At 36.5% G+C, this 15,212-nt stretch overlaps 1 protein-coding gene across 7 annotated transcripts in view; it reads left to right on the top strand.

Moving 5' to 3' along the window:
• celsr1a (cadherin EGF LAG seven-pass G-type receptor 1a) overlaps positions 1 to 15,212 on the top strand; it is a 124,633-nt gene that overhangs the window by 83,398 nt on the left and 26,023 nt on the right. For all 7 annotated transcript variants that reach the window (XM_055189653.2, XM_055189651.2, XM_055189650.2 and 4 more), the window contains 3 exons: positions 8,881 to 9,038; positions 11,778 to 11,941; positions 12,042 to 12,167. In XM_055189653.2, the coding sequence (XP_055045628.2) occupies positions 8,881 to 9,038; positions 11,778 to 11,941; positions 12,042 to 12,167 (448 nt within the window). The remainder of the gene's footprint in view (positions 1 to 8,880; positions 9,039 to 11,777; positions 11,942 to 12,041; positions 12,168 to 15,212) is intronic.

Genomic DNA, 15,212 nt, shown 5'->3' with positions numbered 1-15,212 from the left:
ACACCTCCTAAAAAGACTTTGTCATGAGACATGAATGTCTTAGGTAACCTGTTCACTGAGGCGAAGTGGACAGCGTGTGAAATGAGAGAAGGCTGTGTACCTGCACACATTTTTCTTCTTAAGAAGAGCAGAGTTTGGTGAAGTAAATGCATAGTGCGGGACAAAAGATCATGGATCACGGCCGAGCACTGATAAATGAAATGTGTAATTGAGACATATGGGTTTAAAATTATTACTCTTGTCCCATCGGCTAGCCAATAACATTGTGTTATGTGTATGGCTTAAGGGAAGGTGTGTGGAGGGGGGGACTAGGGCCGGTTCCCTTGAATTATTCACAGCTCTAGGTTTACACTGCTGGAGGGTGGGTGAGGTAATGGTGTTTGAGGATAGTAAAGAGATCAGTGTGACAAACACCCCCCTCCTGTACGACACTATAACACACACACATAGACACATGTTCTGCTGTGACACCTGCTCCGGACACATTTTCTTACAGATGGTTTGGATGTGTGCGAGATGACAATAACTAGAGAATTGTCTTAGTATTTGGTACCACGAGAGGATACTTTTAATCAAACAAAGTTTTAAAAAATGAAGTAAACATGTTTTAGAAATAGAGTAAAGCTGCTCTATGAAACCATTTGTTTTGTAAGTGCCATATAAATGAAGGTGACTTCATGTTTTCCTATACTGTGGTAGTAAACAGCAATAGTTGTTAGTTAACCATATATATATTTAACTTACAATTGAGATATTACCTTACTACGTACACACACACAACCACATATTTAAACACTAAAGCATATATTTGTGGCTCTGAGAAAGCTGTCTAAACTGAACATTTCATGAGTAACGCAAAAGTGTAAGATGACACTAGCATCGTTTTTTTTTTCTATGTTGTTTTTGGAGTTTCGTGTGTAACTCAATATATTGATTGACATTCCCCCTTAATCCCAAATAACACAGTTGTTTTCCTGTACAACTGACAGACCAGTGGCAGTTCGGACATTTTTTCTTTGAAAGCTGAGCAGTTTTACTTAAAACCCAGGGGTTTCGCACAACCGTTCATGTCAAACCTGAGATCAGTCTGACCCTCTGGGGAAAACACAAGTTGTTTAGAGTCATTTACAGCCGTGTTCTCCTGTACCGACTTGTATCTGCAGTCCAAACACTGCGGAGATGTTTTAAAGGATTCAGGGTATGTCTGTGATTGATATTCAGTAATATACTTGTAGTACACTGACTGGGCTGAACGGTACATGTCCAAAACAGATCATTTGAGAATTTGAAACTCAAGAGTTTTGTTCAAACCAGAAACATAGACATAACCGTAAGACATGATTGAGGTCCCTGTTAATGAGGAATGAAATGTACAACAAGTACAAACTTTTTCTCAATCATCTATAGTGAAGGTTTCTCACAGAGTTTTAAATCCTTCTTACTTAATAGTCACTAGTTATGGTTTGAGATTTGAACAAACCCCTAATGTTAAAGGAATAGTCTACTCATTTTCAATATTGAAATATTTATTACCTTAGCTGGGAATTGTTGATGCATCCCTCTGTCGTCTGTGTGCGTGCACGTGGGCGCTGGAGCGCGCTGCGACGCTTCGATAGCATTTAGCTTAGCCCCATTTATTCAATGGTATCATTTAGAGATAAAGTTAGAAGTGACCAAACACATCAACGTTTTTAAGACGAGTAGTTATACGAGCAAGTTTGGTGGTACAAAATAAAACGTAGCGCTTTTCTAAGCGGATTTAAAAGAGAAGTACTCCCAAAAGTGCTATTACGCCATAAAATGTAGCTCCTCTTTTAAATCCGCTTAGAAAAGCGCTACGTTTTATTTTGTACCACCAAACTTGCTCGTATAACTACTCGTCTTAAATAGGAAAAACGTTGATGTGTTTGGTCACTTCTAACTTTATCTCTAAATGGTACCATTAAATGAATGGGGCTAAGCTAAATGCTATCGAAGCGTCGCAGCACGCTCCAGCGCTTACGTGCACGCACACAGATGAAAGAGGGATGTATCAACAATTCTTAGTTAAGGTAATAACATATTTTAATATTGAAAATGAGTAGACTATTCCTTTAAGTATTATGTGTTGCCATGCTGTCACCTATTTTGTGCTGACAGAAATATTACTGTATTCTAATTATTTGGTTTATTGATGAAAGTCATGCTATTGTTTTTCATAGTGAAGTCTGTGATTGATAAAACTTGTAAAACAAAATAATACTTAAAATAAAAATTATCCAGTATATCATGGAGATCTGGGGAGCAACCACCTATCATTATATGCACAGTAGAAATCATTGCTGCCAGTCAAATTGGCTTTAAAAGTCAAGTTACCATTTTACATTTTAAGCTATGATGAATTGCTCAGAAATAAGTAACAGTAACTTATTTTTAAGAGTTTAAGATGTGGTTTTCCGGACAGGGTTTTGATTAAACAAGGACTAGGCCTTAGTTACATTAGTGCATTTATGCAGGTTTTTTATAATTTTTATAGTGTGGTCTAGGTACACTAGGAACAAAGTTTTTAAAGAGTAACTAAACCCTAAACCAACTTTTTTTAGTTAATGATCTGTAAGAATTGGGCTTTATTGGTGCTGTTTATTGATTTTAGTAACTTTTTTGACATTTGAATATAAAGTGTTGCAATACTACAATATATGGTGTAAAAACGTCTGAGTGCTGCCCTCTTCAGGTTGAACGGTGGCTACTGCAGTTGAATTTTCCAATTGGATGTTGGGTCCAAAAAATACCTTGTGACGTAAGCAGGTTCAAGCTCACCACGCCCTTGTTATGATCTCACCACATATTGTTACGAGCTTAGTTCGTCCCCTCTGTCTCCGTTGGGATCTGCCCACTTTTCTTGCATTTTTCAAATATTGCCAGTGGGTGGAGTCAGGCTCTGACCAGGGGTTTAGTTACTCTTTAATGTAACTGTACGTTCACAACACTGCCGGCGAGGGCGTCAAAAAATGATCAGGCTCCCGTGCCAACGACGCTATAGAAAAAGAGTAGTGGATGCTCTGATGCTCGAATGCACTCTCAAGAATCCTTTTCCACCTTCCGATTGGTTGCCGCCGAAACGCGTTGATTTCAACTCTCCTTGATGCTCACACCGTCCAAGATGCACCGCGCCACTGCTCGCTGCCAGCTCTCATTGAAAATGAATAACTTCCGGCCACTTTGACGCTCTTGCCGGCGGCAGTGTGAGTGTGTCTATGTGGTACCTAAAACAAAATTTCCATTGTAATTCCACCAGCAATCTTGTAGGGTGAAAGAAAGGTTTGTGCATGCCTGACTCAGTCTCCCATGCCCTCTCTTTCTCTCTCTCTCTGTCTCTCTCTCTCTCTCTCTCTCTCTCTTTCTGACCTCATCCTCTGCAAGGAGCTGTTGGGATCAAGTGCGTTGCCATGGCTCCAGCAGCCTTCTGTCCCCAAAGAGCATGCATGTAGAGGTGACGGGGAGTTTTCAACTCTATAGAGAAAGAGAGACTAAAATAGAGCTCTTTCATGCCTGTATATCTAAACCCTGTTTACACGTAACATAAACCCGAGCAGAGGCTTGGAAACAGAAAAAGCTCAAACTCACTGTGTCACTTTCAGATTACAAACATATCTTTTTTTAATTATTTTATGCATTAGATGTGTGTTCAGACTAACCAACCTTAGTCCAAAAATACACTCTGATAGTTTAAAGTTAACTCTCTACTTTCTGTCAAACAAAGGCACCAATGCATTTTAAAGGGGCCATGGCATGTAAATCTGACTTTTTCCATGTTTAAGTGCTATGATTGGGTCCCCAGTGCTTCTATCAACCTAGAAAATGTGAAAAAGATCATCCCAGTAACTTAGTTTTGGTAAACTATTCTCTAGAAGCACATGAAAAAATAGGTAGTTTAAATTTGGCTCTCCTTATGATGTCATGAGGAGCTCTTATTATAATAATACCGACCCTTAATCTGCACTAACCAACCACAGCACTGCCATTTAGTGTAGAAAGAAAGAGAGAAAATAATTCACAGCACAATTGAGTTTTAATTGCAACAAATCACCATCATTGTGATCAGTGTTTGCTCTTCATCCGCTCATTTGCATTTTAAAGGACACACCCTACAAAGTGTCAATTTTAACATTTTAGAATAAATTATCTATATGGTATTTTGAGCTAAAACTTCACATATGTGCTCTGGGTACACCAAAGATTTATTTCACATCTGAAAAAAGTTTTGTGACATGGCCCCTTTAAGAAATCCAAAAAGAAAATAAGTTGATTTTAAGAGAAGTATTAATCAGCAGTCTAAAGAGAGCTATCTGTTCATTTTTTATTATATCAGTGGCAGTTTCTTGGCTAAACATGAAACCCCAAACTATATAACCTTAATTCTGCATTTTTACATAAAGGTTCTCATTACCTGAGCGGTAAATCCCATGTGACGGATCTCTTTATATTACAGCTATTTGCATTAGTCAGAGAGAAAACAGGCGTATGTGCAACTGCGCTCTCAGAAAAAGGTATTAAAGCTGTCCAAAAAGCTGGTACCTTTTTAAGAAGTACAACTTTGTACCTAAACAGCACCTCAAAGATACATATATGTACCTAAATGGTACACATTAGGACCTTTTCAAAGTGTACCATCCCAGTGACAGCTTTTGTACCTTTGTGTAGTTTTATGCTGCAAAGAGCCCTCATCCCCCCAACATCTGGGCTAATGTAACCTCTTCTTTCCCGAACTAAAATGAAACTGGATCCAACTTCTGAAATCACCTGCATAAGCCTGTCTCACGACCTTATGACAAAAGGTGAAGTTTGAGTGAACGACAAATGCAAAATCTCACTTAATCCCGCCTGATCCAGCACTTTATCTCCTTTCACACCAGATGAATTCATAGTAGGACATACCTAGGATCTACCAGGAAAGAATATGTATAATGTTTGAATATGATTGTGGAAAGTCTACTAAATTTCAGCCCCAGGTAGAAACCTCACACAAGTAGACACCTGTCAGAAGCTGGAGGACGCGTGGAATGCAGCCAGATATTGAGATCTGAGCATATGTGTGTGCAGTTCATATACTGAATGTTGTCGAAACACTGATGATTGATTTCATACCAAACGTCTGCATTTCTCACACCGTTAGTGGAATCTGTATTATAAAGGACTTCCAGTCTTCATAAAGACAATTTGGCGGTATGCGTTACAGTATGGTACGATAACTACTGAGACTGTACTTGCCCAAACAGCCCGCTCATCTATCACTTGCACCTGCGGTTTGTATTTGGAGCCCCACTCAATTGGTGGCATGAAGCCAGAACCACCAGGGACCTCAGTCTACCCCCGACAAACTTCTGCGATGGTCTGGTTACCACTTTACCAGACTTACAGAATAAAAAAACAACATAAGAAAAGTTGACTAACTGGTTTAAAGTAGGATTAATGATATGTAGACATTAAACGTTGTACGTCAAGAATTTTAATTCTACATTTTGTTTAAATTTTTTTATACACTTAATAATCATATTATTTGTTTTTTTTTTAATTACTGTATTGAATAATGACATTTGTATTTGAATAAAACATAGACAGCTGTGTAAATGTAGGTTTGAAAACTAGTCATGTACAGGTGTGTGTGTGTGTGTGTGTGCAAAGCTTAGGGTGATTCTGGGTAATGTGGTCCTGTCTTGACACAGAAGTCTTTGTTTTGGTTATTTTACACCATGCAAAAGAGCAAACAAGACTGATCTGATCAAAACTCAAATTGCACGCACTATGCATGGTGCCTTTATGCTTCTCCCAAACTAGTCCATTGGACAATTACAGTATATACAAATATCACAATGGTTTCTCATAGAGCAGTGATATTACATACTGTATGCCATTAAACATACAGCAAATGGAGGCATTTAAAGTGTGGCACACAATGGGGTGGTTTCCCGGACAGGGATTAGCTTAAGCCAGGACTGGGCCTTAGTTTAATTAGGAAATATAACTAGTTTTAACAAACATGCCTTCCTAAAAACACTACTTGTGTGCATTTTGAGGCCAAACAAAGGGCACTGATGTATTTTAAGATATGTCAGTGCAAGTTGTTTTCAGTTTGGACGGATCTTCAATTTTTTTTAGTCAAGGACTAGTCTAATCCCTGTCCGGGAAACCACCCCTATATGACTAAACTGTTTAAAGGAAAACAAAACCGTTTTCAATATTTTACTATGTTCTTACCTCAACTTAGACAAATTAATACATACCTATTTTTTTCGATGCGTGCCCTTAATCTTTGTACAGCGCATCGTGAATGTGTTAGCATTTAGCCTAGCCCCATTCATTCCTTAGGATCCAAACAGGGATTACTATGCCCGAGGTCGAATTGCTGCAAACTTTTATCCACTTCATGTGCCACCATACTTACTCGTGTGACTACTCATGTAACAGTCTTTAAATAGAGAAAACATGGAAGTGTTTGGTGGCGTCTAAATTCATCCCTGTTTGGATCCTAAGAAATAAATGGGGCTAGGCTAAATGCTAACACATTCACGACGCATTGTACAAAGATTAAGTGTGCGCATTGAAAAAAGATAGGTACGTATTAATTTGTCTAAGTTGAGGTAAGAACATAGTAAAATATTGAAAAACAGTGGTGTTTTCCTTTAAGACCTTTCAAGCTATAAATAAGCAACCTCCGTACATTTGATTTCTATAGTTTGTGCTTTTTACAATTTTGCATTGTTGCAAAACAGCTTAACAGAAAATACATTTTAGAACAGACAGTGGTGACATAAAGAATGATACAGAAATTAGAAAAGAAAAAAATGATTATACAATAGGAAAATAACATGCTTTAAATATTCCTCTGAGATGTTACTCTGCCAATGTAAAGTTACACCGCTTAAATTGTCTTGTCCCGGTCTCTCGCGATTTGTCGGATGGTATCTTTCTAATAAACAGTGTTAACCTGCTGTGTTTGGCAGCTGGAGTGTTGTTATTCAACTTCACCGGTTAAGAGGTCAGATAAATGAGTTGCTGGAATCAGGCGGCGTGAAGTTGAGCTCCTAAATCAAAGCAGGGAGAACATACTTGACCCTGACCGTGTCGTGCTGTATGGTACAAGGCACACAGTTCTTACATTCAGCCTAAAATTCAGTTGATCTCTAGTGAACCATGCAATATGCGATTACATTAGCATTAACCACAAACAAGATTTTTTGTGCAGTTGAACACACACCGAACAAACAACATTTAGCCCTGGGTGTTGATTGGGTCGATAAAATGTGTATGAATTAAACCAGTAAATCGCTTGTCAGGGACAAAATCTTTTAAATTATTTTAATGCATTTTTAATAATTTTGTGTCCCTATCACAGTAGGGCACTTGATGCCATGCACTATTGTGACAATAGTCACGCATCACTTGTTTATTGCTTCAAGTGAGTATTCATTTGGTGCCAGATTGAATGTTTTCAAAACAGATAGCATAAGCAGAGATATCATCTGAATAATATCTGACGCCCGTATATCCTGTTGGAAACAGGCCAAACAAATGCAGCAAAATGCAACGAAAGTGTGTTTTCTCCTGAGCTTGTTGTTGAGGCACAGATTTCTGTTTAAAGATTTCTGAAGCTGCTTTTGTCTGCTGTGGTCCCCGATGGGATTTCTCTCCGTGACCACGCCCTGGTGTTTTCCAGAATTCCCATTCTATCAGTGGTCACACTTTACTGTGAACTGATCAAATGCACTTGCAGCCAGACAGATGGGGCTAGATTTATACAGATGATTTATATTTACCTGACATTTTATTAGAAACAAATGTCTCATATGATGTATTTTGTTTGATAACATTGTTTGATAGAAATACTTAAATATATTTTTATGATTTATTTAAGATTAGAAGTATTCAATAAATGCAAAACAATAAAATATAGCAGATTGGGCATTTTAAAAGTAGCAAAAATAAATGATGAGCGTAAAATGTTTCCAATACGCAAGTTTTTGTGACAAAAATAGAAAGTTGAAAATTAAAAACAACCCCTAGGGCATCAAAGTGCCCCATACTGTGGAAACACCCATATGCATGTGCTTGCCTCTACTGTACATTAGTTAGGACAGATAATCATATATAGCAACAGGAAGGCAAAAAGTAAAAATAAAGTAAAACTGTGCTGTTTAGATAGCACCAAATGGAAAGTTTGCAGGTGTTTTTTACTATAGGAAAGAGTGATATAGGAGTGGCAGTAATAGTTTAGATAAAGCCATTTTGCAGTGGAAAGTGTCCCAGGATGAGATTAAAAACTACAGTGATATACAAATCAGATCCAGTCTTACTCTACACAGTCAAACAGATGGCCCACATCTGCCCTCATTCAGATGTTTTAGCAAAGGTACAGCACATAGATATCTCCTATAAAAACAAGCTTTGATCTGTATGTGCATGTGCGCATGGAGCACTGTAAATGTCTTCACATTAGGAACACACTGCCAAATCTCAGCCAGATTTATAACCCTCAGAAAAGCTTTTCACGCCAACCCAGGAATACTGTGTGACCCATTTAAGGTTAAAAAGACACTAGGTTAATAATGTTTTTTAAATGTAAAATGCCTAGAACAGTGCTATGATAAATGTCGGAAATAAGCATTATCTGAGCTGGTGATATATAGATATATAGCAAACGTACAGCAACATTGTTAACTGAGTGTTTATACATGAACCGGTAGCTGGTTCAGGCGAATCTTTGTGCAAGGGTTATTGGGTTTCATAATGTTTTATGTTTTGTTATTACTAAAGTCAATCTGTCTGTTGTCATTGTGTTTGTTTGTTTTTATCTTAAACTTAGGATCTTCTTATTTATTTAGCAATTTCTTGTCTTTTCAGCCTAAGATTAGTTACTTGGGGTTGCCTCAAGGACCATCGGGTGAGAAGGTGGCAGTGGTCGCAGTGGACGACTGTGACATCTCCATGGCTGTGCGATTCGGCAGTCACATCGGCAACTACTCCTGTGCTGCACAGGGCACCCAGACTGGACAGAAGAAGTACGTACTGCATTTATATAAATATATATAAATAAATATATAAAAATATTATTAATATATTTATAGTAATCGCATACAAAATAAAAGTACGTTTTTGCATAATATATGAGTATGTGCTGTGTGTAATTATTATGTATACATAACTACACACACGTTCATGTATATATTTAAGAAACATTTACAAGTGTGTGTATATATATCAAATGATGTAAACAACGCTGGTCCAAAAACACTTCCTGTTATATATATATATATATATATATATATATATATATTTATATACACTTTAATATATATATTTTATATTATTAATTATTAATCTAAATAATATATATATATATAATATATAGATTATATATGTTATATATATATATATATATATATATATATATATATATATATATATATATATATATATATATATATATATATATATATATATATATATATATATATATATATATATATAATATATATAATCTTTAATATATATATTTTATATTTTTATATTATTAATCTAAATAATATATATATATAATCTAAATAAATATATATATAGTGAAGGTTTAAATCAAAACAAACCAACTGCAGTTGTATTGAAATTAATAGCAATGCACAACCAAAAAACGAGATTTCTGAACAATTATAAAAACGGTGGTTATCTCGTTTTGCAACGAAACTCTTCATATATATATATATATATATATATATTTATTTATTTAGATTTTTATATATTCTATATAATATATATATATATAATACATATATAATAAAAAATTCTAAATGTTTACATGTATGTGTGTGTGTTAAAATATACATAATAATTACACACAGTAAACACACATATTTTATGCAAAAACTCACTTTTATTTTGTATGCAATTAATCTAGAATCTAGATTAATTTTTGCCCAGCACTATATATATATAAAGTGACTTTACAGTCCATTCAAAGTATGAGTATATGTATTCCCTGGGAATTGAATAGATCTTGAAAGCAGAGGTGTAAAGTGCCTTTTAAAGTATTTTTACTTTAATGAAGTACCCATACTTGATTTTTTTAGTAGAGTGCACTGTAAAAAAAGATTTGTTAGTTCAACTTCAAATAATGCAAAAAAAGTTGTGTACAAATTGTTGTGTCAACTAATATTTTTAAGCTGAATGCAACCAGGTAACTTACTATTTTAAGTTGAACCAACAAATCTTTTTTACAGTGTGTCTGTGGCAAACTTTTACATCAATACATTGCATGCATAATATTGTACTTTTCAATCCATTACATTTCATTATAGAAGTAGTTTATTACAATTAATAATTAAGTACATTAAAATGCTAGTAATTTCCTGTTTATATTTTAAGTAAAGTACTTTAAGTTACTTGAGTAAATGTAATTAAGTATTAGATTTTTAATCTAATTAAATATTGAATGATAATGTGAAATGTAGTGGAATTAAAAGTATGAGATTAGGTTACAAGGATGTAGTGAAGTAAAAGAGGAACATTCTGATTAGTACAATACTTGAAAAATGCACTGAAAAAAATAAAGGCTGGATTTACTTAAAAATATAGTGCATCATTGTTGCATCCATTTTTTTGTAAGTTTCACATGGAATTTTAAGCAACGTATGCACAAAAAGTGGATGCAAAAATGTTGCACTATATTTTTAAGTAAAGCCAGCGTATTTTTTTACAGTGTGTACTTGTAAAAATACTTGAGTACCCTACACCTCAACTTGAAAGTTAAAATACATGACATGTTCCACAAAGAAAACAACAAAAGCATGCTGTCTAACATAAGCAATGAAAAAATTCAAGGTATGTGTTAATAGTTTTTCATGTTTTTCTGTAAAGCGGATCTAAACAAAATTCTTGTCACCTAGTTAGTATACGCAGTTAACCTGGAACTTTATGTTAACTCCACAATAACTTTATTATTTTCTTGATAATGACACTTTGGTAATTACTCATAGTTATACTCTCCCACCTATCAATCTGTCAGTACACACACATCTAATTGTTTTAAGATCTTACCAACGTTACTGTTTACTGGTTTTGTTTCAGTGTGTTTGTTTTAATTGGAGCTGGCAAATGCACTTGTGTCAGCATTGTGCGTGCTAGAACAGCGTTGTTCATTAAAACACTTCAAAGAAACAACAACAGATACATGTGAAAGTTTAACCTGTCGCTCCAGACCGATAAGCTCCGACCTGTTTTATATCACATGACAACATTCTGTTCCCTGTGGCACCGTTGCCATGAACACAATGACTGACTTTCACTTAGGGAGGGTCATGCCCCCTTTCACCCGGCGTCTGCGCTTTATTAAAAAGCACGTTTACTATGGTAATCTATTTGTTTTATGTGACGTTACAGCATGTATGGTTGGAGTATTGAAAGTGATACTGAATCATATTTCAGTGTAGGTACTATTTACCACAACTTACTGTATTTCCTGCACCTCCCCATTAATGCGTATCGGGTCACGATAAGTTCTTTAAGCGTCGGCGTGGTTAATGTGATTCTCAGGTGCATTAATCATCTTTCTGAGTCATCTCCGTGACTTCTCATTTACTGTGAGACACTGAGATGTGATAAATAAACTTTAAGTAGACCTACATTTCACAATACGGCAGTAAAGTTGATCGTGATTTCTTGTTCACGAGTACTTTGATGCATATGGAAATCCCAAAATGCATTGCAACCGGCATTTACATTTCAATTTTGTGTTATCTCTTCTCTAGGTCTTTGGATTTAACCGGTCCTCTTCTGCTTGGTGGTGTACCTAACCTACCGGAGGACTTTCCCATACGAAACCGTGACTTTGTGGGTTGCATGAGGAACTTGACAATCGATAGCAAATCCATAGACATGGCCAGCTACATCGCAAATAACGGCACCACAGAAGGTCTCGGATTTATTATTCTGCATTTGAAATATACTGTACATGTACGGTTTGATTCCTCGTTGTGCTTCATTTATACTAATATTGATATACTGATGTGTAGGTTGTCCAGCAAAAAAGAGCTTCTGCTATGAGGGCTTGTGTCAGCATGGCGGCCATTGTGAAAACAAGTGGAACACTTACTTCTGTTACTGTACCGAAGGACGAGGAGGGAAGCACTGTGATCAGGGTAGGTGGACGCGTCTTGTAAGTCACACAAGATTGAAAACACTTCAAGTCGTCAGCTAATTCAGAATTCTACTGTATTTCCGGGAGACGTGCATGTTGCTTTCTTTAAACAAAGCCAAACTATATTTGGATGCTTCTAACGTATCAGTCAGACGGCCTCTTGGGCGTTCCTTGGTGGGTCATTGAAACATGGTATGGAGTCCTGAAGGTCTGGCTAGGCGAGGATAAGTAGCCTGCAAGTGTGCATATGCGTGTGCTTGTATGTGTCTATTTGGTTTTTTTTAAACCTTGGACTGATTGCTTTTGAAAGTTAAGGAAGCAGGCAGTACATTATTGTGATGGTGTTTCCTGCAAGGGAAATGTCTTATCACTGATAAACATCAGCCAGGATCTGCTCTGCGCTCCTTTTCAGCCCTGTGCCAACCGCTTGCTGAGACTTTTTTGTTTTTTAAAGCTTTGCTCTAAAAGAGCTGCCTTGCCGTTCACATATGTTGCTTCTACCTAACCAGCATGCTTACTGAAATGGGATCTTATAGTTAACTTTGTAAGTGATTTGAAACAATGTAAACAAAATTAAAACAGATAAAAGAAGCACCTCCAGTGCATCTAGTGGATATTATGTCTAGGAGCATTTCACGTATGCATTGTGTGAAACTGAACTTTTTTGTGTCTGAAACTGCCAAATGTAGTATCTATTTACATATATATATATATATATATCTATGGTCCAATGTGGTGCGAAAGAAAGGAGGCTGGGACTAATATGCAGATTCATAAATACGGTCTGAGCTGTGCGATTGAGTAGAGGCGGGGACTAATTTGCATATTCATAGATCCGCGTATACTAAATGAGTCATGGGTGTAGAGTTATATTCAAGCTTTTTTAAAGCATGAAGAAATTACTATGACATGAAAAACTTATATATGCTAGTAGGATGCTCAAAGATAAATTTTAAATGATAAAATTCTTGACTCCAAGACACTTTCAAGAAAAATTATAATGATTATTGATCTGGACTACAGTTTGCTTTCTTGGATAAAACTTAGGGGCCGTTTACCCAGCGATTTCAACTGTAAATGGAAAAGTTGATATGTGGTTTGGCTATTTTTTACATGCCGTTGCAACAAACGCAAACTTTTGAAAATGGGTTTCTGTCATGGTTTACAGAGAGACGGGACCCAAGTGCAGGTAATGTTGAACTCAAGGGGGGTTTATTAACCAAAAAGCCCACAAGGGGGCAACAGACAAACTCTAACAACTAGACAAGACAGAAAACACAACACGAGAGTAGACTTAGCTTGACTTGACTTCCTGACAATAGGAGCAAGGGTTCAAAACACACAGAACAATACAAAACGATTCAGCACAGGACAAGACTGGGGCCTTAAATAGAGAAATCTAAACAAGATAACAACGGAAGGTCAGGTGCGGAGATTTAACCAATAATGAATATTAAACGAGGAGACAAGGGGAGGGGACAGAGACAAGACACGGCAGCACACTACCCAAAATTTAAAAGAGGAGCTACATTTATGGCGTAAAAGCACTTTTGGGAGTACTTCGACTCGGCGCAGTAACACCCTCCCTCTCCCATTATGAGAGTGAGAAGGGGAGCAGACTTTTCAGGCGAGTCGAAGTACTCCCAAAAGTGCTATTACGCCATAAAATATAGTTCCTCTTTTAAATCCGCTTAGAAAAGCGCTACGTTTTATTTTGTACCACCAAACTTGCTCGTATAACTACTCGTCTTAAATAGGAAAAACGTTGATGTGTTTGGTCACTTCTAACTTTATCTCTGATTGGTAGCATTGAATGAATGGGGCTAAGCTAAATGCTATCGAAGCGTCGCAGCGCGCTCCAGCGCTTACGTGCACGCACACAGATGATAGAGGGATGTATCAACAATTCTTAGTTAAGGTAATAACATATTTTAATATTGAAAATGAGTAGACTATTCCTTTAAACTTTTGTGAAAATCATGAAAAATGCTGGCACTGACTGGCAACTTTAAAAAAAAAACGCTGGTGGGGAAAGAGTTAACACTACTCCAACAAAGTTTACAAAAATGTGTCACTTTATAGCCCAGGGTCACCGTCCATCTAAACTAAACTGCTTGATGCTTTCAACATCTTCATTGTTTGTATTTATCTCTCTGTAGAGTAGACGATCGCATTTGTTCGCAGGCTTGCAGTGTTTCTTTTGTATGTTAGAAAGCTGCTAACTGATTTAAACAGCTTTGTGTTGAGAGCACAGCCACCATGCCTGAACACTTTTTAGGTAGGTAGCTTACTAGGGTTTGGTGACAATTGTGGACTAATTGTCCATCTATTTCTTCAACCACAGGAAGTGCGTAAACTTCTCTTCTAACCTTAAATTATGGCAAATTCAAAAACATGCTTGAGGGTAATGAATAACATGTTCGCCACAGTTTACAGGGCAATAAATTTGCTACGCTTTGCCATATTTGGCATTTAATACTGTTTAATACTGCCAAAAGAGTCAGATGCAACATGACCATGCACACTGTGATTCATTGATAGATCTGTGTGAGTTCGGAAATGTTTGCATGTTTAAACAAATGAAATGATAGGCATACAAGAGGGGATTGCGTGAATCAGACTGGTCTCTTTCAGGTCCCCACTTTTAGGCCTGTTGGGGCAACATTCTGTTATAAAACATGGAAAACATGTTCAAGTCATGTCATTATCAAACAATAACTGTGTGACTAACTTCCAATTTAACGTTCTGGCATTTTAAGTGCGTCTGCCAGGAAAATGTGTTATTTTTTATGCTTTTTATATGATGGATGCCTGTGCTAGCCCTATCTTTGTGGTTTGTTTTCATTACAGGACAGATGAAGAGGTAGTAGTGGCTTGTTTCCAATGCGAGAAAAGCTTAATTCAGATATTATCAACTCTGAACTCTTGGCATAGTGCAGATAGAAGGTCCATCTTTAGTAAAACATGTATTTCTGTCGGGAACGGCTGACAGATCCTTGGCTATTTTTTTACATTTGGTCAAATCAGTGTTATATATATATATAAA

Source organism: Misgurnus anguillicaudatus, chromosome 1 (assembly GCF_027580225.2).
Source record: "Misgurnus anguillicaudatus chromosome 1, ASM2758022v2, whole genome shotgun sequence".
In the NCBI taxonomy this organism is placed as follows: domain Eukaryota; kingdom Metazoa; phylum Chordata; class Actinopteri; order Cypriniformes; family Cobitidae; genus Misgurnus; species Misgurnus anguillicaudatus.
The sequence above is the reverse complement of the archived record's forward strand: the minus strand, read 5'-3'. Positions and strand labels throughout refer to the sequence as shown.